The 26034-nt window shown below is 35.7% G+C and overlaps 1 protein-coding gene across 1 annotated transcript in view; it reads right to left on the bottom strand.

Annotated features, from left to right (window-relative positions):
• Positions 1-26034, bottom strand: part of LAMA2 (laminin subunit alpha 2) — a 601080-nt gene that overhangs the window by 177920 nt on the left and 397126 nt on the right. Inside the window, 7 exon segments of the mRNA XM_025382237.1 lie at positions 6821-6938; positions 11258-11391; positions 11475-11663; positions 11773-11952; positions 12634-12777; positions 14037-14273; positions 25749-25885. Of these exon segments, the coding sequence (XP_025238022.1) occupies positions 6821-6938; positions 11258-11391; positions 11475-11663; positions 11773-11952; positions 12634-12777; positions 14037-14273; positions 25749-25885 (1139 nt within the window).

Here is a 26034-nt window from a genome sequence, read left to right as displayed (position 1 = left end):
AGTGGCCAGGCGTGGTGGCTCACGCCTATAATCCCAGCACTTTGGGAGGCCGAGGCAGGCAGATCACAAGGTCAGGAGATTGAGACCATCCTAGCTAACACGGTGAATCCCTGTCTCTACTAAAAATACAAAAAATTAGCTGGGCATGGTGGCAGGGGCCTGTAGTTCCAGCTACTCCTTAAGTTGAGGCAGGAGAATGGTGTGAACCCAGGAGGCAGAGCTGGCAGTGAGCCGAGATCACAACACTGCACTCTAGCCTGGGCGACAGAGTGAGACTCCATCTCAAAGAAAAAAAAAAAAGTGGCTCATAGTGTGGCTTATTCCAATTCTTTAACAAGCTGACCACTGAATAAAATGGGATTTTCTGTGCATGGATTTCATCCTTGAATATATATATATATATATACACACACACACACATAGTTGTATTATTGACATAGTTGCTAGGTGCATGCGTGTGTGTTATTATGACAGACAGGCCTTTATCTCTGTAATCTCTTTACTAAGTTGTTACTGTAATTACTGTCCATAAAAATTTGTATGAAAAATCACACAAATTGAGAGGAAGTTTCTAGCTTCACTTTAAACTCAAACAAAAGTTTAAAATAAATCTTGGAAGAAAAAGAAAGACAAGAAACAATACTCCTCACCGAGGAATTATACAAAGTTTAGCGTTGTAGGCCCAAACGTGAAGGTGAGCCCTAAGGTGAAGTCTACTCTAACGCACTACACATTTTTCTTATTACTGTGGCTTTCCCTGGCAGGCAGCCTGACACAATAGAAAAGCACCCGCAGTGGGAGTCTGTGGTCTGGTCCACCCATAGAGGAGGTGGACTCAATTCCTTTGGGGGAGAGTTGAGGCCCGGGTTTGTTGTTTTAAAACTCTTAGGAGAGTCTAATAAGCTATTAGGGTGCAGCATCACTGGCAAGCTCCTTATTCTCTACTGTGCATGTGTGCATTTAAAAGGGCATATGGACAAGGCCAGACATGGTGGCTCACGCCTGTAATCCCAGCATTTTGGGATGCTGAGGTGGGTGGATCATTTGAGGTCAGGAGTTCCAGACCAGCCTGGTCAACATGGTGAAACCATGTCTTGACTAAAAATACAAAAATTAGCCAGGCATGGTGATGCATGTCTGTAGTCCCAACTACTCTGGAGGCTAAGGCACGAGAATCACTTGAACCTGGGAGGTGGAGGTTGCAGTGAGCTAAGATGCGGCCACTGCACTCCAGCCTGAGTGACAAAGCGAGACTCTGTCTCAACAAAAAACAAGACAAAACAAAACAAACAAACAAAGTGCATACCACTCCTTGGTACTGTAAAAGGAATGAATAGGGAAGCTCTGATTTTATGTTAGTTTTGTCTGAGAGATATGGGCAAGTTACTTTGAGACACAGTTTCCTCATCCCACAAATGAGCAGGTTAACTCTGATGACTTCTAAAGTGTCTTTCAATTTCAACATTTTAGATTAGTTTTGATTTATTTTGTGTCCTGATGGATTCAATTTCTATGAGGTAGCGAGAGAGAGAGAGAGAGAGAGAGAGAGAGAAGATTTGACAATGCAAAAATCAGAAACTTAAAACATTAAAAAAAAAAAAGACACACAGAAAGTCTCTCTTTTCCTTGATAATTTTGTATCATTCTTTCAATTAAAAAAAATTTTAGGGTGTTTTTCAATATTGATTGTTTTTCCTCTTGGTGAACTGCGACAAAGTTCATGAGAATGATTATGTTTAAATTGGAAGCAAAAAAATTACTTTTTGAGTCCCATCTAAAATCCTTTCTGGAACACAATGGCGAATTAAAGAAAAGTAAATAAATACCTTCCTGAGCTCCTCTTCCTCATTTCTACTCTAATTTAAACTTTTCCAAAGTTCTCTTCCTCAGTGTTGAAATTATTCATGGCTCAATTTTCTTCTGCTCTCCTCTATCTTTAATTTATTTCCATAATGTATTGTTTCATCAAAACATCAGATCGAATTTACACAAAAATGTGGGAGGGTAGAGAGGAGAGAATGAAGCAGACAGTAGAGAGCCATCATATCCTAGGCTCAGGGCTGCACACTGTGCTCCTTTCTTTCTTCAGAGTTTAGTAATAAAAATAGATACTTGTGCTGGAGCTCATAAAAACACTCAATCTTGTATCTTTGCATGGATTTTGCAATCCAGTAGACCCCGGTTTAATTCCTGTTCCACCACTTTGTATGTAGTAAGGTTTTGAATACTGTGTGCCTCGGTTTCCTCACCTAGAATGTAGGAATATTGTACAGTCATGCGCTGCTGCATAATGGCATTTTGGTCAATGATAGGACCATGTATACGACAGTGGTCCCATAAGATTATAGAACTATATTTTTACTGTACCTTTGCTATGTTTAAATATGTTTAGATATGCAAATACTTACCATTATGTGACAATTGCCTACTGTATTCAGTACCAATAACATGCTGTGCAGGTTCGTAGTCTAGGAGCAACAGGCTATCCAATGCAGCCTAGGTGTGTAGCAGGCTCTACCATTTAGATTTGTGTATGTACACTCCATGATGTTTGCACAACGAAGAAATCACCTAACAATACATTTCTCAGAACGTATCCCTGTCGTTAAGCAGCACATGACTGCATAATATAATAGCTGAGTACAAGTTTACCTAGGTTTTGGGAACACACTCACTGAGGTTTGAATTGCTGTGTGGGTGTGTGATCATGGGCTTCAATTCTCTCACCTGTAAAATGGAGATCATAAATTATAGTCGATGATGTTGGTGTAACTGTACTGGGAAAGGTACGGGAGATAGTAAGCACTCAATCAATGGTAGGTTCTGTGTTTCACAGGGTTGATATGAGGATAACTTGAGATAAAGTATGTTTAATAGTTGACATACATAAATCAATAGGTTTCTCTATTTCAAATAGTTTTTTCAATGTAATTGTTGGAAATAAACTACAAATAAAGACACCATGATTGTTTTAGGTTATATTTGTAAACAAAATTATAATATAACTTACCCATGCCATTTTCCTCAAAACTTGTCTGTACATGAAAACAGAGACTTTGGGTCTCCGGTGTGCAACAGAAGTGATAAAGGATAGATGTGTGCATGTGTAAGTAGCTAAGACTATTTTTACATTTTGCCTTTTGGGTTTATGAGTTGACGATAGGTATAAATTATTTGGAGATTTAAAAAAATCAGTTTTAGTAGCCACAAGGGACAGCTTCTGAGTGGCGACCCGATACACACAGGCCATTCAACTGTGAGCCTAAAGCCCTATTAAAATATGGGAAGAGAGGATAGAAGCTGAAACTATGAAAACATGACCTTGAGATCACTGACAAATTTCTGATTTCCATATTACTGCAGAGAGCTGCACATGCAATGCTGAATAGTTTCCATTTTTAAGAAAGAAAGTCATAAGTCAGAATGATACCTGCATATAACCTTTTAACTGCATAGAGCTCAGTTTAGGTCAGTTTGGGCAATAACCTACATTTAATGTAACTCAAAGGCAGGTTAAATAAAGCATAACAAACTCAAGGGCTCCAACACCAAGACATTTGGTGAGGAAATGGTGTCCTTTGTTTGACTTCTGAAGGTAATCTGGACCCTTCGGGAATAGTAAATTAGAATAATTAGGCATTTCTAGAACTAACATTTTTAATGACCACGGCTGCAGTGTCATCACAGTACAGGTAACAGGCAAAGGCTAAGTGTCTTTACAACTGGCTATATTTTAGCAGTAACTGATACTTAATTTTGTTTACTTGCAACCATATTGTGGATTAAAACATGAAATAAAATAGCCTGTAGATGCAGACATCTCTAGAATACTATACATTTTGTAAAAATATTGTAGAGGAATTGCTTTGTGTGTTCATGACCCAAAGCATATGTTACTGGAATGGGATGTATTATTTCAAAACTGTCCTGAGCTCTTGCTTTGATGATAAGATTTTATGCCTGGGTAATGACACTTAGGAATCAAGATGAATTATAAATAAGATGTATTATGGATTAGAGGCCACGGGTTGTGGAAAACACTTCAGGTACCTTATTATGAGAGATAGGCCTTTATTTCTAATCTCTCTACTAAGATATTACTGCAATTACTGTCTGTAAATAGATGCTTAAGTGAAAGTCATGGGACGGTGAAGCCACAAATGCAGATGACAATTTGTACATATTCTTAGTTTTTCCTGATTTTCATTTATCATTTGCTTTATTTGTGCTCATTTACATTTTCATATAATGATGGAAAATGACTCAAATTAATGGGAAAGCATGTATTTGAATGTATTATTTAAAAAGTCTATCAATCATGTGAAGAAAAGTTTTTAACATTTTAAATCCAGAATGGAAGGTTGGTTGCATGAAAATAATTTGCTATTCTACTAACATTTTTGTTCACAAGTGAATAGTATTATTTTAAATAAATCCAGAAAAATATAGCTATAATAACCTTTTCTTCAGGATATCTAAAGGTCAGCCTTGACTACTTACTGAATATTTTCTATAGCAAAATAATATTGCAGAATCAGATAATTTTAGAACTTCAACTCAATCTGTCATTTTATAGATTGGATACCTATGTAGTAACGAAGGTCTATAGTAATTAAGAGTGTTGATCACAAGTGCACACAGTTAAAAGTAAAACCAAACACTACCTAGGATAAAGGAAATTCCATCTTTTCTCTAGAAAAATCTCACATTCTTTCTGTCTTCCATTTTAAAATCTTCAATGCTCACTGGAAAGGTCACTCATTTTATATGTGCCACATGGTCTCAGTTTTCACCCATATACTATGTGTACATACGTATATTGGAAAGAGCAGTGCTTACTGTATAAGCAGTGCTTACCAGTTTAAGTTTACTGGTGTGTGTATAAATAGATGTAGGAGATATGATTTAATAAGGAGATGGATTACTTGATTATTTATTAGCTCAAAATGGACACAGGTAAATAAATATTGCCCTTCAGAGCAGTCACAAGAAAGGCTAGAAAATTATTTAAAGCTTGTGTCACAAAGTAGTTGCAGTTATTCTATAAAATTTTTCCTTGAACAATGTGGAATCCATGTGATGGTAACGAAGCTGAATGGCATGTCAGTTTGTAACGAGACTTTCACACATACGTTTCCATTTAAATCAATCCTTACGATGTATAGGTAAAAAGTCAAGATTTAGCAAGAAACAGAGCAAGTACCCTGTCCTAGTAGTGCAACTAGGTAGGATTCACTGAAACTAAATTTCTTTTTCTTTTCATGATGTCATGTCCCTCTCAGGAAATGCATACTCATTATTTTTAAGTTGCACTTCAGTTTTGACCTAGTGTTATCATCTGTTTCATGTACCATACTTAATAAAACTTCTCAAATCCTATTTACAAAATAAGATGTATAAAATTGTTTATAACCGAATCAGTACATGGAGACATAACTAGTGATTACATTAATAATAATATTAACCATCAAAACTTACATCATCTACACACCAGGTGCTGTGATGGATCCTTAACGTTCACAGCTCATTTAGTCTTCATAAGACTCTGAGGCTATAGGTGAGGGAGATATTAATAATATCTAACTGGTATGCTGTGAGCACAGCCAGCCTGACTAATGAGAAAGAATCCCAGCTGCAGGGCTAGAGCAGTCCTGGAGGTCCCTCCCATGCCAGGCTTCAGACTGCAGGGTCTGCGGGAGAGGTGAAAGTGTAGTGGTGGTTACTCAGGGACTTGGTGTCTACCTGCTAAAGCCGGAAGAGGTGCAGTACCCTGTGCAGGGCCTCAGGCTTACTATATGGTGAAGTTGAGATTCAAACCCAGGGCAGTTTCTCATCCATTCATTCCACCTCCCTTAAATCATACTGTTTCTATTCACATTTCCTAATTATAGAAATTAAATCAACTTTCAGAAGATCCTAAGAAATTTGACAATCCTGAAGGCAGACAAGAGAATATCCCAGAAAGTTTATTAAAAAGCAGTTTTAAAATTACTTTTAAAATGTAAAAAAAGGCCGGGCGCGGTGGCTCATGCCTGTAATCCCAGCATTTTGGAAGGCCGAGGTGGGCGGATCATGAGGTCAGGAGATCGAGACCATCCTGGCTAACACGGTGAAACCCCATCTCTACTAAAAATACAAAAAATTAGCCGGGCGTGGTGGCAGGCGCTTGTAGTCCCAGCCACTCGGGAGGCTGAAGCAGGAGAATGGCGTGAACCTGGGAAGTGGAGTTTGCAGTGAGCCAAGTTTGCGCCACTGCACTCCAGCCTGGGCGACAGAGCAAAACTCCGTCTCAGAAAAAAAAAAAAAAAAAAAAAAAATATGTAAAAAAAAAGATAGTTTTACAAATGTAATGACTTACAGCAGCACTGTTGGAACAAATGTATACTTCCCTGAGAAGCTTATGTTAAAGGGAGTAGCCTGCTATTTAGTGTACAAGTTTTGTCATGTTCTATATAAAAATATTTCCAAAACCCAGTATAATCCTATCTCCTAATCATTGCAGTTTAAAAGTCTCTAACTCTTCAGAAGTGGTCCAAGAAAATAGATCAGTTATAATAAAGCGGCTTACTAAAACATTCTTAATTCCTGATTGGTAAATATTTTCACAAATCTTTAAATTTTTTATCAACTATTTCCCTTCAGGTGTGATTTGTACTAAGTATCGATAACATTATCCTCTTGCCACTGTGACTCACACTGTGAGTGGAAGATTAAATAAAACAGATTAAGAATAAGTATGCAGTAAACGTACTTCTGGGAGTATTTCCATTTAGCTCCTGAAGTGAGTTGAGATTAAGCAGGTTAGTAGGAGCTACCTTACCTCACAGGACAGGCCAGAATAGCCCAGGGGGCAATCACATTTTTCAATCAAGTGAGCTGGAGGAGTCACTGCTGTTCTACGTCCTTGTTCAGCTACCTCCATTGAGATTTCAGAAATCCTAGAAACAGCGAGAATGTACTTAGATTACCAGGACAGTCAGTTAAGATCACCTAGTAAACACTCAATCCTACAGCGATATCCTTCTCAGGTTTTTGTCAACCTCAAGTATGTTCTATTGTCTTTTTGTTTTTAATTGACAAATAATAATTGTACATAAGTTGACCCTTGAACAATATGGGCTTGAACTGCATGGGTTCACTTATATGGGGATTTTATTCCATGTCTTCTACCCGGAGACAGCAGGACCAACCCCTCCTCTTCTTCCTCTTCCTCTTTAGTCTGCTCAAAATGAAGACAATGAGGTTGAAGACCTTTACAATGATCCACCTCCACTTAATATATTTTCTTTTCTTATTATTTTATTTTATTTTATTATTTTATTTATTTTCTTGAGACCGATTCTCACTCCGTCACCCAGGCTGGAGTGTAGTGGCATAATCTTGGCTCACTACAACATCCGCCTACCAAGTTCAAGTGGTTCTCCTGCCTCAGCCTCCTGAGTAGCTGGGATTACAGGTGTGCAACACCATGCCCAGCTAATTATTGTATTTTTAGTAGAAACGGGTTTTATCATGTTGGCCAGGCTGGTCTCAAACTGTTGGCCTCAAGTGATCTGCCTGCTTTGGCCTCCCAAAGTGGTAGGATTACAGGCATGAGCCACTGAGCCCAGCCCTTATTATTTTCTTAATAACATTTTATTTTCTCTAGCTCACTTTATTATAAGAATAGAGTATATAATACCTACACAAATATATGTTAATCTACTATGTTATCAGTATGGCTTCTGTTCAACAGGAGGCTATTAGTAGTTAAGTTTTGAAGGTATCAAAAGTTATATGTGGATTTCTGACTGCATGAGGTGGAGTTGATGCTCCTAACCACCACATTGTTCAAGGGTCAATTGCATTTATTGAAACAATGTGATATTTCGATACATAGATAAGTTGTGGGATGATTAGATCAAGATAATTAACATTGTTTTGAAGCTGTTTAAATTTCTGAGACTCATGTAGCAGATCCTAATATTGCATTTTTGCTTCCTCAAATGTTAAGAGTACGTATTAGCAAAAGAGTCACATAAATCATAAGAAGTTCAGTATATTGGATGTCTTATATCCTGTTGATAACTTTCCCTCTACTTTTTAAAATGTCAGTGGTTTCAGGTAGACATGGCCAATTAATTAGACATTTATATTCTTGCAAACAGACAACCCAAGGTCATTCCCCATTCGATTATTTCACATAGGCACTGGTGAAATTGCTTTTAATTTACTACTATCCCAATTTCTTCTTCCCAACGCTCTGAATGACCTTTCAAGAACTTTAGAAAACCACCTAGAAAATAATGATCACGCATAATCTAATAATATAGATATCTTTCTGAGGATAAATAATGTTTCAAAATAATATTTTCTTAACTTTATTAAATAATTCCTCCAAGTAACTTAACTCACCTTTTCTGATGGTGAATAGTCATTATAATTGAAAAGAAAATCATAATTGAAAATAACACTTTTCATTAAAAAATATATGTAGTCCATAAACTGGGACTGTTTTATGATGGACTAACTGGTAACACAAACATGTTTGGCAAATAAACTTTAAAATGTGGCAATGAATAGTTTTGCTTCAAATAAAAGTTACCTCCAGTAGTTTAAGGAGTTTGAATCAAAACTTTATAACAAGCATAGTAGGTTTTATTGAAACTGAATTATGAATGCATGTTCTGGCTTTGCTAGCATTGTAATCTACACTCTGAAGATTGGTCTTGATGAAACACACATTCAATTAAAATTCAAGTTTCACTCTCTGCTCCCTATAAGTACACACAGTGGTGGTAAGCTGTAAACAAACCACTCCCCTCCTGCAAGAAAGACCTCCCTTATGTTCTCTGGGCTCTCTGCAGGAGTAAGAAGGTAACTTTGCTTTGGCATCTCCATGGAATTTTATAGCCGGAGGAGCTACTGGCTTTATTCTCCTTTCTCTTGCACACGAATGCACATAACAGACCAGCAAGTGTTAACAAATCAAGTGAAGCTTGAATGGCAGCAACAACAAATATTTTTGTAATACACCATTTTTTTTCAGGGGATTAGAGGGCAATGGCTTTGATTGGATCAGGGATTTGGCCAAACTCCAGCTTCCATTTAAATGAATACTGAAATGCAAAAGTTGCTATTTCTTTAAATTAAACTTTATAAAAGGAAACAAAATCAAAGAAAAAAGATAATGCCAGCACTGATACAATGTACAAAGTTCAAATCTCAAATCACATATAAACTCTTAAACTCTGTGTTTTTGAGATTTAAATTTATAATTGAATAAATAAAGATACAGGGTTATTTTCATTACTTTAGGGGGACTATTCAAACCTTTTAAAAACCTTGGCCACAATTCCACTGCCTTACAAAATCAAATGCTGATGACACGCTTTATTTGTTCCTAGTATTGTGAAACTATGACCCTAGTTTTTACTGAGATTAGGAAAAAATGTATTCTAAAGTTTCAAAAAAATGTTCATTTAAACCAAAGGATCTCATTTAGTGAGGTATGTAAAACAGTATGACAAAAGAAAAAGACATGGAGCGGGGGAAGAAAAGACAAAGTGTCACAGTGTAGGAAGGTGAAATTGGTGGGAGAGGAGCAAAGAAAGTATAATTAAAGATGAATGACAATATTGTTTCTATCAGTTCCACTAACAAGATGTTCTGTTTACTACCAAACTCTTACTGCAGTACAGAACCATTTGCAAAATAATCTATTTGCAAACTCACAAAATTACCTATTTTCTAAGACATGCAAATCTCCTATGGCTTCTGCCACCTAATTTACATTTGATATTCTAAAATAATTAACAGTATAGCTGACAGCATTTTTTAAGTATATGCTTTTTTTATTATTTCATGTAAAAAAAATCTTCTGTTATAGTGAGAAATATCAAAAGGAAGCCAAAAGAATACAGATATAAAAGTGAATTTTGGTCCTTGATTTACTCTTTTACTAAAAGTCTCTACATGAATCAGAAAAGCATTATGGATCTTCTGCATGAAATAAAAGATTTTCTGCTGTCTTGTGTGCTTATTACAGTATAAACATTTGAAAAATAGTATTTTTATATTCATTAGTTGGCCATTGAGAGACTTCATAATTTTTCTGTTTTGCTTTCCTAGGCAGGTCTAGGAATTTATTACATAAGACTATTTACAAACATATATTGATTCTGTATTCTTATAGACTGTAACAGAAACTGATGTGAAAGAGAAAATGAGATCTCATATATGAACTCAGTTCAACTTTCTGCCTCCATGGTATGAAACTTACCTACATCTGTGCGATTTCTCATTTTATCCCATTGGATAAGGTGAACCTTGCACTCAAGCAATATGACCATGAGGGCTCATGATGTGGAAGTCTCCTGGTTCCTCTATTAGTTATTCTCTCTTTATTTCACATTTTAATATTTTCCTCGTTACTAATCCTTTCCCATGGTCTGTAAACACACTCTTTCAAATTAAACAATCATTTCTTTACTTTTGACACTATGTTATTCCTTCTTTTTACAATTATATCCATGGAAAATAATAGTTTACATTCATAATATTGGGTTCATGTGTCACATTCTTTCTTTAAAAGTTTGAGATGATTTCTGCCCCAGGACTCCACCGACACTGGTATCATGAATGTCCCCAGTGTGGTCCTAAATGTCAGACCCAACAAACCTCATTTCAACTGGCCAATTTGGGTCATAAGAAAACATGGACAACTCCCTTGAAGTATTCCCATCATGCAGGTTCGACAACATTGCATTCATTCTTGCTGTTCTGTGTGATTTTTTCAAAGTGATTCAGAATCATTTCTCATCATGATGCATAGGGAAAATGACAACATTGTATGGCACACTGGGGTGAACAGATAATGCCCACGGTTGGAGGAGACTGGATCAACTTGGCCCTGCCTAGTTCCCCTGATGGGTGAAGAAAGTCGCTTTCTCAGCACTCTTATAGTCCGTTAATAGCTAATTTTACCTGCCCTACAGTACATGATCTCCTGAATTTATGACTGGCATCTTAAACTCACTATGTCTGCAGTGAATTCCAAATATTTTTTTTCCCTTTAACTTGCTTCTCATGCTATTTTTCTTTTCTGATGAATGACAGTAACTTCGTCCAGGTCACCGGGAAGCCACCGTGGTTTGTCTTCTATCATTATACTGCAAAACCAACCACTTTCCAATCTTTCTTATCTGATATCTGTAGGTCAGTAACCTTCCCTACAGACTCTAAAATAAGAGCTTGAATATTTTCTATTACAGTTTACCTGCTTTGTCGCATGAAATTTCCATAAGTAGCCTTGATAAGAATGTAATGAATATCATATAGTATATCCAAGAAGTCTTCTCGGGTCACAGTTCTATGAACTCGAGGATCGTCCCCATAATATTTCCATTCTTTCTGTTAAGAAGAAGAGAAATCACTCTGACAAAACCAAATGCGAAACCATTGGCATCTTTTCACCAAACAATGAATCACTTTACCTCTGTCATTTCAATTTCATGCCTTGTCAATTGGCCAATCAAAGGAGCAGCCATATGCCTGACGATAATTCTAGCATGAGTAGGTGTCCCACCTCGAATGATCACTTGAGGATTATATGTAGAGAAACCTGTTTCTTCCCGAGCCTCAAAATAGATTGCATACTTGAGTTTGCCCCCATAGGCCATCAACTGACAAAATAAAAAGAAGAATGAGGAATTGGATAAATCTCCAAATGTTGTGATTCTAAAAACAAGATTTTATCTTGTTGTCACTTGACATTAAAGTTCTTGTGCTTACCTTCTTTCCTTCAAATTGTTCTGGAAGTTTCCAATAAAAAGGTTCCCAATGGAGATCTTCTCTCATCAGGTCCATGTGGGCAACAATCTCTGGATGTTGAAAAACAATGCCCTTGGTGGTCGTGTGCTGCAGAGCCTCATCTACCAGGGGTAGAATGGTCTGCTCAGCCTTCAGAGTCACCTGCAAGGGGTCAAAATACAGCAGAAGGCTGAATTTACACTTTTGGACATTTATTTAAAACTAAGTTATGAACTGCATGTCTATCTGCAGTCCCTATCCCCATTCTGATGATGTTCTCACACGCAACAGAACTCACACATAGTGGGCAAGCATGGCAGGACATAAATCTTTTTGACTAATTCACATAGTGAAAACCACAGTATCTGTGAACACTGGAGCCTTTCACACTAACACAAATGGAATCTAAATGTAGAAAGAGTTAAAGGAAAATCAAAAATGAACATGCTTCCACTCCAAAAATCATGATTGCCTAAGGTTGGTTGGAATGAATGTGTGACAAGTTCTGGTTCCCATTGCTGCGTTAGCTCCCATCAACGTTCATGCTCTGGTGCCCTCACTCTTCCCATCCCAAAATATAATGCTTCCTGGACAAGGTTCCTCTTTTTCACTTGGCATCTATTTCCTTATCAATAATAAGTGAACTACTTTTAAGAACAAATAAGAAAGGCTTTTACTCCAACTGCCTAATGGCACGTGACCCCTTCGCTGTTCCTAAATGTTCACAGAGGAAAAGGTTACTTAAATGTTTTGCCATTTCCTACTACCCCTTAGTGCCTGACTAAAAGACACCAGCAGGAACTAACATTATACCATTACATGGCTCAGCAGTTCCCTACTCACCCACGTCCAGATCAGTCCTTTTGCTTCAGAGCACTGAGTAGTAGTGCCGAAGCAATAGCAGCTGCTGCAGCCAAGTGGATTCTTGGCATCGAGTCCGAATTTGCCAGGCTGGCATCTGTCACAGTGGATGCCTTCCACATTCACCTGAGGAAAGACAAGAGACCCTCAGAGTTTGTAACAGCAAAGTTAGGGGATAAATCACCTTAAGAATGCATAACAGGAGCACACTCCTTTTAAAAAATTTAAAACAAAACAAAAGAACACTGAATATTAGACTCACATCTCAAATGGCACATGTAGTTAATCTCATTGTTGGGAGTTCATGGGTCTTTTGAAAATGCTTTATTTTTAAATAGATGTAAGACTAAAGGTATCGTACATTGTTTCTTACATGTAAGTGGTACATTTTCTACAATTCTGCTCTGAGCAATATGAAAGACTCATGAAAATTTCAAAAGCAACATAAAAACATTCAGTCCTAAACAGTGGTGCTATTAAAAGCCATAAGAAATAGGCAGCATGTTAAAATATCAATTTATGTAATTATTGTAATATAATATATACATAGATAACATGTATTAAATATAATATATGATCATAATTGCAAGATATAATAATGCAGCATTGTAGTCGGTGTTGGCTGAAGTCCTTGATGGTAGAAACTGCCGTTCTCCTCAATTCTCAAGGCCCTTTTAACAACCACTCCCTAGATTTTATCCTCCTGTTTCCTCTGTCCCTCTTTGCATAGATTTTATCTTGAAAAGATACCTCTGACACAGTTTAAACTGTATTTATCCTGGAATTGATTTTTCAGAACTATCTGAGGGGAAAAATCCTTTTTATCCTTTTTAATTGGCTCTTTTTCTACATCATTTAACCATATTAATGAGGGCTGAAATTTGCACATAGTCACTGTTTGTAATGACAGCGTTTATATGTGTTGAAATTTTACTAAACTTCCACAGCAGTAAATATATTTTCTAGTATACAGCGATTGCAGATTAATTTTTCGAGAAATGGTTTCTATAAGGCTTATTATTTAGCTGTGATTTTCTCTGATGATGCTTAAAAGAACTGTCTTCCCTGTCACCTTCCCAGGTTGTCCTTATTGAAGCAAAGCTAATATACGTTTAAAAAAATAACTTTACCATTGAAAATATATCATCTCTACCAACTCCAAAAAAAGGTGGGTTTGGGTTGAAAATAAGTTCTAGAAAAGCAGGTTTTATTGGTATGCCAACAAATACATATCAATGAAAACTCCGTGTCTGGCAACGAGATTTTGTCCATCTGTTTGTTTAGCTTAACGAAGCAGGTATAACAAACACTGAATGAAGTTAAAACTGAGCAATGGAAACAGAATTGAGGGAGGTTTTCCCTAGCTGCATGTCGGCAGCACATACCTTACAAGTGCACTGCCCAGTTTGATCACTACAGGAGCATTTTTTAGTCTCTGAATCACAGGTTGTGGCATCCGTCCCAGGGAGGAAGCAGTCACAGAGATTGCAGCGAGGGTAGTTCCAGTGACCTTGACTGCACTCTGTACATTTTGCACCAGAGAATTTTGGATGACAGTTGCATTGGCCTGTATTTACATTGCATTGGAAATCCAAGGATCCCACTGTGCTGCAGTTACAAGCCTATGGAGGAGATAAAAACAGCAACCATTAACACAACTTTATGGCAAATATCTTAAAATTTTAATTCTAATGTTTCTATGCTTCCATTAAACACGTATTAATCATGTATCTGTTATACGCTTTGTACTATTCTAGTTTAGTCACTTGGGAAACATCAGTGAACATAAACATTAAAACTGCTTCCTGCGTTTATGGAAATAGATGATCGTGCAGAAACCACAGTGCTATGTGAATTAGAAAGAAAATTTTTTCTCTCTTTTTGAGGTAGAGAGGGGTTGGGTATGGGCTTTTTCCAACTGCTCTTTGTCTTGAAGATTAAATTTTAGACAAAGTTATTTTACCTTATCGTCTTATAATTGTAGCATTTAAACATTTCTTTGGAGACATATCTTATAGTCTAGTAGAGGAAGACAAGTAACTATGTTAGCATAACATGATAGAATAAGCATTATATAAAAAGAGAAGTCCAAAATGCTATGTGAACATATAAAGGGCACCAAACTAGACTTGGGGAATCCAAGGAGTGCTTGAAGAGAAGTAACATCTAACCTATTGTTTTTTGGCATTTATTCTTGAATATAATTCTGATTTGAGGTCTTTGTTAGTAACGTTTTTCTTTGCCCAAGATATAAACACGATTTTCTCTTTATTTACATAATTCACATTTTTGCTAGAATTTTTTAAGGCTTGGGTTTTTTTTTTTTTTTTTTCCATCAATTTACTGGAACATAGTGAGTTCTTTCAGTTTGGGAACATAATTGGGTTTTGATTCAGCACTGTTTCTTCTTCAGATTTGTTTTTGATTTTTACATCTGTTCTAATTAATCAATTTTCTTTTTCAGGATCACCTATAATTCTTGAAGTACATCACTCTGGTCTCTCCGCCAAATCTGTAATATCCTAATGTCTTCTGAAATCATTTTCCTTTGTTTTACGTTTCTTGCTGTATCTACCTCTCAAATTGGTACCCTACTTTTACAGCTCCTGTTTTACAGGAAAAGTTTTATTATATACACATATCACAAATGCTTATTTTCATTACTCTATTGCAATCTTAACTTCTTTTGAATAATTTTTATTTCATTTCTCTCATCTTGAATTTCTGCTTATCCATTTGTCTTTTTGTCTTATATTCTCCCTTGAAAGGTTTCTGCTCTTGATTTACAGAGCTCATATCTTCTTGCAATTTAATAAAAATGCCAAATGAATTTCTAAAATGTCATTTAGGATCTTGGAATAAGTCATTTTCTGGGACCAGTTGTGCCAATTATACATCTACTGTTTCTGAGCTCCAAATTCACCCTGCTTTGTAATAGAGTAGGTAGACCCTGTAGACATTTCTCCGTATCAGGTGGCAGAATGATAGGCTTAGTCAATGGAGACCCCTGGAAGGACCTAATAAGTCCATAATGGTGGCCCACCACACTTCCAAGCTGAGTTCTGGTTCTTCATTAGAATTTTCATCATTATTTTGTATCATTTAGCACGGCAGCCCAGTGGCCCAGAAAGAATACCAGCTGGGAGGGCACACTGTCTCTCCATAGGCACTCTTCTGGCTAACTTTGGTCTGCACACACACTCTGACTTTGAAGTCTGCTTCTCAGTAGCCCAGCATGCTCCCATCCTCCAAGAACGGTGGGCAGCTTCTACAGACATGCATTTGCCTATGAACTCCGACATGTTTGTTTCTGGTTTTGTTTGACCACCCACAGGCTGTACATTCCTATGACAGCAACACCCTCTTCAAAGACCTTTGAACCTCAGCTTTGCTGCAGGTGGGGAGAAGGAGCATGTCCTCTCTTAGCCCTTAACTCCTTCACTGTCTTCCTTCCCTCAGCCTAGAGGGAGTAGCTGCTCTTCTGTACCTGTACTCGGGACCCTTTATAGCTTTCTTTTATCCTTTTTTAGTAACCAACCACCTTTTACCAGTTAACAATTCCATTTCACTGTTTAAGAAACCAGTGTGGTTTCTGTCTCCCAAGCAGAGCATGACTTGTCATTACAAAGGGCATCACCTCTCTCTGTGTCCGAGTTTGCCACCACATAGTGTATGCACTTTGTCTGTGACTTAACTCTTTTTGGTGTTGTTCTATTATCCTTCTCAGATCTACAGCTCAGTGGTAAAGTCATATGCATAGCACCTTGCCAAATTCCTAGATCCAAATCTGGCTGCATCTCACTGTGTATTTCACACTTTCCCTCCTCAGCTTAATTCTTATATCCACTGCTACCAGAGGTATTATGTTTTTGTTCCTGCTAACAGTAGTTTACTTATGATTTTATTGTTTCTAAGATGTGATGTATAATCACCAGTTCCTCCTCTATTGTCTTTCCTGCCCAAATATTTGGTTAAAAATCTTCCCAGATTCTGATGTTAAAATAATTATCAGGATTAGCTTTATTTTTTGTCTTTATAGGTAAATATTTTTCTATCTCATTATTGCTAATCAGTAGAAAGGCTGCAATAGGGGCTGCAGCTAGAAGGTATTTTAAACCCAAAGACCTAAAATGTGATTATTTGTATATTACAAACATGGACACAGCTTCCAAGGCATAGAATAACCCACTAACCTCACCCCCAAGTAACTTAAGGAACATCAGGTGTAGAATAAAATCTCAAAATTAAGATGACTTACATATTCACTTACGTAGTTTTTCTTTGCCAACTGCTTTGAGTATGTATTGACTCACTTAAACAAAATGGGCCATAATCAGGTATTAATAGAAAATTATGTTATCAAAACTATAATCATATAATAAATTTAAATTATCCTGTGAGACATCTTTATCTTTAACTAAAATATACAATTATCCAAATAATTGTATAAAACCAAAGCACGAATTTTTACAAAATTGTTGACAGTACAAATAGACATTGGGACCTTTCCAAATCAGAAAGTTTATTCAGGAAGTTATAGTGGAGAATAAACCAGACCATTAACCATGTGTTTAGATAGCACTATGGCCAACATCAAACTTAAATCAAAATTAGATGTAATATTTGTTTAGCAATAGAGAATTTACTCACTATTCCCCTGCTAGTGAAAGAAGGCAGGCTTCGTATTCTACTTCAATAACAGCTCAAATGATGTGTATGCTCACACCTTAGCACAGAGAAATTATCCATGACACAAAGAAAGGGAAGCTATAAATCTCAAATCACTGTTCATTTAAATTAGTCACTCCAGTTTTAAAAACAGTAAAACACATGCTCATAAATAAATTACTTGAGAGGGCTCTGATACAGTTGGATATGTCCCCACTAATTCTCGTGTTAAAATATAATTCCCAGTGTTGGAGGTGGAGCCTGGTGGGAGGTGTTTGGATCATGGGGGTTGATCACTCAGGATTAGTGCTGTCCTCACGACAGAGAGTGCCAACTGGCAAGATCTGGTTGTTTAAGTGCATGGCATCCCTGCCTTTCTCCCGAACCTGCCATGTGGAAGCCTGTCCCCGCTTGGCCTTCCACAATATTGGAAGCTCCCTGAGGCCTTCACCAGAAACAGATGCCGCTATGCTTCCTGTACACCCTCCGGAACTGCGAGCCAATTAAACCTGTTTTCTTATAAACTAACCAGTCTCAGGTATTTCTTTATAGCAATGCAAGAATGGTCTGACACAGGCTCTATGAGGCTTTTTTGTTGTTGTTGTTTGTTTGTTTTTGTAATTCTTTATAATGGCAAAGTGTTTCTTGATTCAGAACTTTAGACTTTTAACGGTGATTTTAAAGCAATCAAAAAATTCAATCAACTTTAGTCAACAGAATATTTATCTAATGATCAGTAAAAATGATAGTACCAAACATATAACTACATTTTAACAGAAACTTGGAATGTATTTTATCCTGATTTATATATTGAACATGAGGTATCAACTTCCATTTCAGGAGTTTAATTAGAGTTTGGCTATATCATAGCATTTTGTGGATAAAATGGAACTCTTGTAAGTTTCCCTAGGGCTTATTCCTGAGTACAAGTGATAGAGTGGATGCTTGCATTTGAAGCTGAAAACGCAAAAGGCAGTCATAGACACTTATAGCATCGTTCCTACTCATGAGAACACTTTGAAATTCTGAGGAGTTTTTGTTTTGTTTCTAAAAATGTAGCTCTCTTGAATTTTAAACTTAATAATGCTATTGGCAATAGAAAAATGAATGTCCTGTCCAGTTTTTATTTTCTCTAATCACATGTCTAATGGAAGTCAGACATCTGAACTTCCTTGAAAAATCATCAGTACACTTGTTTTCCTCTAGGTCAGCATATTCTAAACCAGGCTCAAATGTTTTCTCATACATGTGAAGAGGGTTAGAGTCTATTATTTCATCTGTGCTAACTCAGTGGTAAAAAGAGTTTACATCTCTTTAGGGTAGTGCTATTAGGTCAAGCAGAACCACACTTGGTCATCACATTTCAATATTTCACAACCCAATGGAATCCATTGGAATGACTCTCACTAACATTAAAAAAAAAATGCTCTTATTATTGCTCTTCAATTTAATGAATACACTTCAGCACTAATCCTACTTGACCTTTGTGTTGCATTAGGCACTGAAGAATATTCTTCTTCTGAACAATCTCTTCTTAGTTTTTACAGTATTTATTCTTCTTTGTTAAGCTATTAAACTATACAACCAAATAAAACAAAAATACAGACCAAGAAACAATTGTTTTTAGATATTGAATTATAGGAAGCACAGGACTGTGATTTCTGAGAGAAGGAAAAAAACATGAAGCAGTGTACAGAGGCAATTTCTAGGCTGCAACACAGACAGGGTAAACCCAAAGCCCGTATTATAGCTGAGTTGAGAGACAAAGAGTGGAATCTGAGGAAGCTGAGGCTGCTAAAACTTATGATGGCAAATAGAATACGTGTTCAAAAAGAAAGAATTTAGATAGAAAGATTATTTCAGAGATGTGCAGAAGGGTTCCCTTGAGTCATTGGCTGAATGCTGATAGGTACATGCATGGGATGAAGGAAAATGGCATTGGAAAACCCTAGGCTGAAAAAATTCTTAGAGCCCAGAGAAAGCTTGGAGTAAGCCATATTTTCAACAACCAGAGTAAAGAGACGTAGTAACCAACTAGGTAGTATTCTCAGAAGTTTCACGGCTTAGTAGAGGGGCTAACTGACCCCTCGCTTTCAGACTGTTCTGCTGCACCTTCCCTAACAAAACTTAAAAGCAAGCTTCAAAAGAATCCAAGTGACCCGTGACTATCTAAACTATTTTCCAGGATAAAGTTCAACATTCTTTAAAGAAATACAATAAAATCCAATACACAACAACAAAAACTATATAATGCCTGGCATCCAAACAAAAATTATCAGGCATGTAAAGAATCAAGAAAATATGACTCATAAACAGGAGAAAAATCAGTCAATAGAAATAGTCTTGCAATAAAAAAAGATGGAGTTAGCAGACAATCATTTAAAAAATCATAAAAAAAAAGTTTATAAACATTTTATTTTCAAGAACAAATGAAAAACTGTGAATATAGTAAAGAAATAAAAGACATACAATGTCCAAAAGGAAATTTAAAAGATAAAAAAATACAATGTTTAAAATAAAAAATAGACTCAATTGGATTAAAAACAGGTTAGGCTGCATTAAAAAATCAGTGACTTTGGACACTTGACAATAGAAACTATCAGAAATAAAAAATACAGATACAAAAATAATAAAAAAAAAAGAACCTCAGTGAGATGGAAAATATCAATTGGTCCAACATACAAAAAATGATTTCCAGAAAAAGACAGTTGGAATGAAGAACAGAAAAATATTTAAAGATCTAATGGCTGACAACTTTCATTTCCAAATTTGATGAAAACTGTAATCCTACAGGGCCAACAGATCTAATTAATCCCATGAAAAAATAATTATTAAACACACAAAAAAAACAAAAAGCATAATTAAATTGCTGAAAACCAGTATTTAGGATTACATAATCTGCAAAAACTTGTTTAGAAAAAAAAAGAAAAAAGAAATAAAATAAAAACTTACTGGAACAACCAAAAAATCAAAAAAAGGAAAAAATCATTGTCAGCAGACTTGATATAACAGGAATAAAATGATAAAGATTAGGGAAGTAGTTAATGGAAGAGGAAAAATGATATGAAATGAAAATTTTAATGTACACAAAGGAATTAAAAGCATTAGAATTGATATGTACATGAAAAAATAGTTATAGGAGAAATTTTTCTTGTTTAAAAAAGATAATTGACTATTGAAATCAAAATCATAAGCTTATATTGTCAGATGTATAATATATAGAAGTAAAAATACATGACAACATAGTACAGAGGATAGGAAAGGGGATTGGAGGTTTACTGTTGTAAGGTTCTTATGCTAAATGTAAAGTGGTATAATATTATTTTAATGTACATTCTGGAAAGTTAAAGAAGTATATTCCTAGACAAAACCAAAGAAACAAAATGAATAGGTATCTTTAATAATCCAAAAGTCAAGAGAAGATGTTATACAAATTAATGCAAAAGAAGGCAGGACAATAAGAAAAAAAAAAAAAAAGGCAAGAGCAGATAAGACAAGCCAAAGCAAATAGCAAAGTGTAGGCTTAATCCAATCATATCAATATTTACATTAAATGGAAGTGACTTAACTCTCAAATTAAATGGCTAAGTTATTAAGATTGGTTGAAAAATAAAGATCTAAATATATGTTATTTACACACACACACTCTCTCTCTCTCTCTCTCTCTCTCTCTCACATAAGCTGGGCGTGGTAGTATACACCTGTAATCCCAGAACTTTGCAGAAGGATCACTTGAGCACAGGAATTTGAGAACAGCATAGGCAATATAGTGAGACCTCATTTCTACACAAAAATTTAAAAATTAGCCACACATAGTGGGGTGCGCCTGTAGTCCCAGCTACTCTGGAGGCTGATGTGAAAGGATTTCTTGAGCCCAGAAGCTGGAGGTTGCAGTGAGCTGAGATCACACTACTGCACTCCAGCCTGGGCAAGGGAGTGAGACCCTGTCTCAAAAAAAAAAAAAAGCACACATTAAAATACTAAAAAGAGCCGGGCGCGGTGTCTCAAGCCTGTAATCCCAGCACTTTGGGAGGCCGAGACGGGCGGATCACGAGGTCAGGAGATCGAGACCATCCTGGCTAACACGGTGAAACCCCGTCTCTACTAAAAAATACAAAAAACTAGCCGGGTGAGGTGGCGGGCACCTGTAGTCCCAGCTGCTCGGGAGGCTGAGGCAGGAGAATGGCATAAACCCGGGAGGCAGAGCTTGCAGTGAGCTGAGATCCAGCCACTGCACTCCAGCCTGGGCCACAGAGCAAGACTCCATCTCAAAAAAAAAAAAAAAAAAAAAAAAAAAAACTGAAAAGAGATGAAATACATGATGGTGTGAAAAATATATACCACACAAACATCACTAAAAAAAGTTGGAATAGCTATATAAATATGAGAAAAATGTACTTCTGAACAAGGAATGTTACCGGGAATAAAGAGGGACATTTCATAATGCCAAAAGGTATCAACTTTTCAAAAAGACATAGCAATCCTAAATGATCATGCACCTAATATCACTGCTCAAAAATACATGGGAATAAAACCTGAGAGATGTGAAGGAAGAAACAGACAAAGTTATAGTTCAACACTCTCAGTAACTGAAAGAACATGTAGATATAAAAACCATTAAGGATAATTGACCTGTATAGAAGTTTACATCCAACAACTCCAGAATACACATTATTTTCAAGTGCACATGTTATAATAAACAAACTGAACACTATTCTGGGCCATAAAATTAAATCTCAATAGTTTTCAAAAGGTCTGAAATAATGCAAATTATGTTCTCAGACCAACTTAGAATTAAATTAGATACTAGTAACAGTAAAGATACCTTGACAATTCCCCAAATATTTAGAAACTAAAAATTATCCCCAAAATAAATGAAAGATTATATTAAACCGAGTGAAAATTAAAGCACAACATATCAAAATATGTGGAATGCAAACAAAGTAGTTCCTGGAAAAAAATTGTAATATAAAATGCCTATATTAGTAGAGAAAAAATATTACAAATCAATGATCTAAGGTTTAACCTTAAGAAACTTGGAACACAAGAGAAAAATTAAACTCAAAGTAAGCAAAAAGAAGGAATGTTCTTTTCATACAAGTTGTTACATTTATTAGGCAAAAGTTGTTCCTATTTCTACCATATTATTATTTTAATGTCTATAGGATCTATAGCGATGTCCCCCTTTATTTATGATTTTGATTGCTTGTTTCTTCTCTCTTTTTTCTTGATAAACCTTTCTAGAATATTATCAACTTTAGTGATCTTTACAAAGAACCAGCTTTTGGGTTCCTCTAAAGTATTTCTGTTTTCTACTTCATTGATTGTGCAAACTCTTTTAGAAATTATGAGGAGGGAATATCCTCATGAATCCTCATGAATCCATTTCATGAGGCTTGCAGTATCTCATCCTGACAACGCCACAAGAAAAAATAAGTTCATACCAATATTCCTTATAAACATAGATCCAAAATCATTAACAAAATGCTAGCAAACAGGATTCAACATAATTTTAAAAGTATAATCCCAATTGCCAAGCAGGATTAATCTAAAGATTGCAAGACTGGATTTACATTTTGAAAATCAATCAGTATAATTTGTCGTATTAACAGTTTAAAAAGAAATATCATATGATCATCTCAATAGATGCAGAAAAGTCCATTTAACAAAATTGAACACATATTCTTGATAAAAGCTCTCAGCAAACTAAAAACATGAGGGGGCAACCTCAAACCAATAAGGAGCACCTATAGGTAAAATACAGCCAACATCATTTTCAATTGTAAGAGACAATGCTTTCCACTTAACATAAGGAATAAGGCAAGGATATTTTCCTCCACCACTTCTAGTCAATAGTTTACTGCAATAGGACAAGAAAATGCCACAGAAGTTACACAGATTAGAAAGGAAGTAAATTTCCCTTTGCAGATGACATGATTATCTACAAGAAAATCCCACTAAATGGACCGAAAAGTAACTAGAACTAATAAGTTTAGCAAGATTACAGTATAGAAGGTTAATGTATAAAAATTATTGTATTTTTCTATTCTAGTAACAAATAATTTAAAACTGAAATGGAATACAGTAGCATTTGCTTTTGACAAAAAATATGAAACACTGATAAATTTGACAATATAATATGCAAGGCTTGCATATCAAAAACTAGAAAACATTTCTGAGAAAAAAATTATAACGACCTAAATAAATGCAGAGTTATGCCATGTTCATACATTGCGATATCTAATACTTGTACGATGTCAGTTCTTCCCAAATTGACCTGTTAATTCAATATAATTTCAGCCAAATTCTAGCAGGCTTTTTGGTAAAGAATTGACATGCTAAATTTAAAAGTTATGTGGAAATGTAAAGGAGCTAAAGTACTGAAAAGGTATTGGAAATGATGAATGAGGTTGAAGAGTTTACAATACCCGACTTTATGACTTGCTGGAAAGCTACAATAATTAACATATTAACTAGTATTAACATAAGAATAGATCAGTGAAGCAGAAAAGAGTCCAGAAATGCATAGTTGATAGATTTTGACAAAGGAGCCAAAGTAATTCAATGGGAAAAAGATAGTCTTTACAACAAATAATGTTTGAAAACTTGGATATCCATAATAAGTGAACTTTGACCATTACCTGATATATAGAAAAATTAATATTCAAAATGAAATACAAACCTACATTTAAGAGCTAAAACTATAAAGCTTCTTGAAGAAAACCTGGGAGAGAAATATTGGACCTTGTCTTTCTTGGGTAGAACATAAAAAAGTATGGACTATAAAAGAAAAAGATAATAAGCTAGTGTTCATAAAAATTAGATGATGAAACCAGGTAAAAAGCAATCTATATGAAAAGCAAGCTTTAACATGTGTTAAAGAACATGTATCCAGAATCTATAAAGAATTCTTGCAATGCATTACTAAGGAAACAAACAACTCAAAATAGAAATGGGCATAAGCTTTGTAAACACTTCATAAAATAAGATGCATAAATGACAAATAAATAAAAAAAAAAGATTCCCAACATTATTAGGCATTAAATAAATGCAAACAATAGAAATACACATGCCTCAGAATTCTTAAAATTAAAATAGGGTTAACATTCCAAGAGTTGGTAAAGATGTGGAATGTTCTTATGAAAAAAAGAGAAAATACTTGTCTCTAAATATGCTTTTGACTTGTATGCTACTGTTCATAGAAAAATTGTAACCCCAAACTGGAAATGACCCAAACACCCATCAAATGATAAACAGAGAAGCAAGTCACTGTACATTATACAAATGGAATATTATCAAGCAATTTTTAGAATAAACTGCTGATATATGCAACAATATGGATGAATCATAAAAACATAACAGCAAGTGAAGGAAGCCAAACAAAGAAACAAACAACCCTCCCCCCAAAAAACAGACTATGATTCTATTTTTAAGAAGTTGTAGAAATTGCAAAATTACAATGCTAGAAAGCAAAACAGTAGGTGCATGGGAGGTAATGAGGAGTTCATGGCAATGGGGCACAAGGGATGATTACACCTCTGTAATCATGGGTTAAAATTCATTTATTTAAATGGGTGAATTTTGTTTTATTAATACCTCACAAAAAGCTGATAAAAATCCAAAGTGATTATCTTTCCTTCCTGAACTTGCTCCTCCTCCTATAATTCCTATAACCATAACTGGTACTTATTATCATCTACTCCATTGCAAAGCAAAACCTGGAAGTCATCCTTACGCCTTCTCTTTCTTATTCCCCAAATCAATGAGTTTGCCAGGCTGTATCAGTCTGAGTTCTAAAATGTAACTCGCTTTCTATATATCTTCACTGATGCTCATTGACTGGGTCCAGGCTTCTGGTATCTTTCATTAATATTTCTTCAACAGCCTTATAAATTGTTACCCATCTCTGCTAATGCAGATAGATTTCTCTGAACATGACTCTGGCCATGTCACTTTCTATGGTCTACTAATGGGAAAAAATGATTTTTTTCCAAGCTAAGTGTTGTTAAAATGACTCTTCAGAATGATCTCGACTACCTCCTGAAACCTAAAACCTAGTCATAATCCGGGGCAATTTCTATAGATTTTTGGAAAATTGATTAGTTCCTCATTTCCTCATGCTTTGCAGATGTATGTCCTTGTGCCTAGGTATGAAGTTATAGCTCTTTTCTGGTATTATTATAGAATTTTTTGTTCTTTTGTACCCCTCTTGTAGATTTCAAGGGTTCAGCTGCATCAATGTGTGCTTACTTCATCATCTTTCCTACAAGTAAACTGTAAGATACTGATTAATATTTGCAATCACATTATAGTAATAGTTCTATGTTATTTTGTGATATAATATTGAATTTTGAAATGCCCAATTATAGAGCTCTATAAAACAAAGATCTCTCCAAAAAATTATCAGAGCAAAAAAGTGGTTCACTCACCTTACAACCAGTGGTAATGCTGTGGCCCCAGGTATTGGGTGCGCATTTAGAACATTTCTCTCCAATGGTATTGGGAGGGCAAATGCATCGCCCGGTCTTTGGGTCACAATTATTACCCAGATGAGAACATTCACAAGCTTCACAGGTGTAAGAGGGAAAACAAAGAAGGGGAAAAAATAGTAAAAATTTGATACAAAGTGTTGACTTTTATATTGTGTTGGTTTATCTTACTTTCTTTTCAGTTCTATACTTAAGGATATTTGGAAATAAAAACTTACCTCATTCA

Source organism: Theropithecus gelada, chromosome 4 (assembly GCF_003255815.1).
Source record: "Theropithecus gelada isolate Dixy chromosome 4, Tgel_1.0, whole genome shotgun sequence".
NCBI lineage: Eukaryota > Metazoa > Chordata > Mammalia > Primates > Cercopithecidae > Theropithecus > Theropithecus gelada.
Note: the sequence above shows the minus strand (reverse complement) of the source record. Positions and strands in the feature narration are given on the sequence as shown.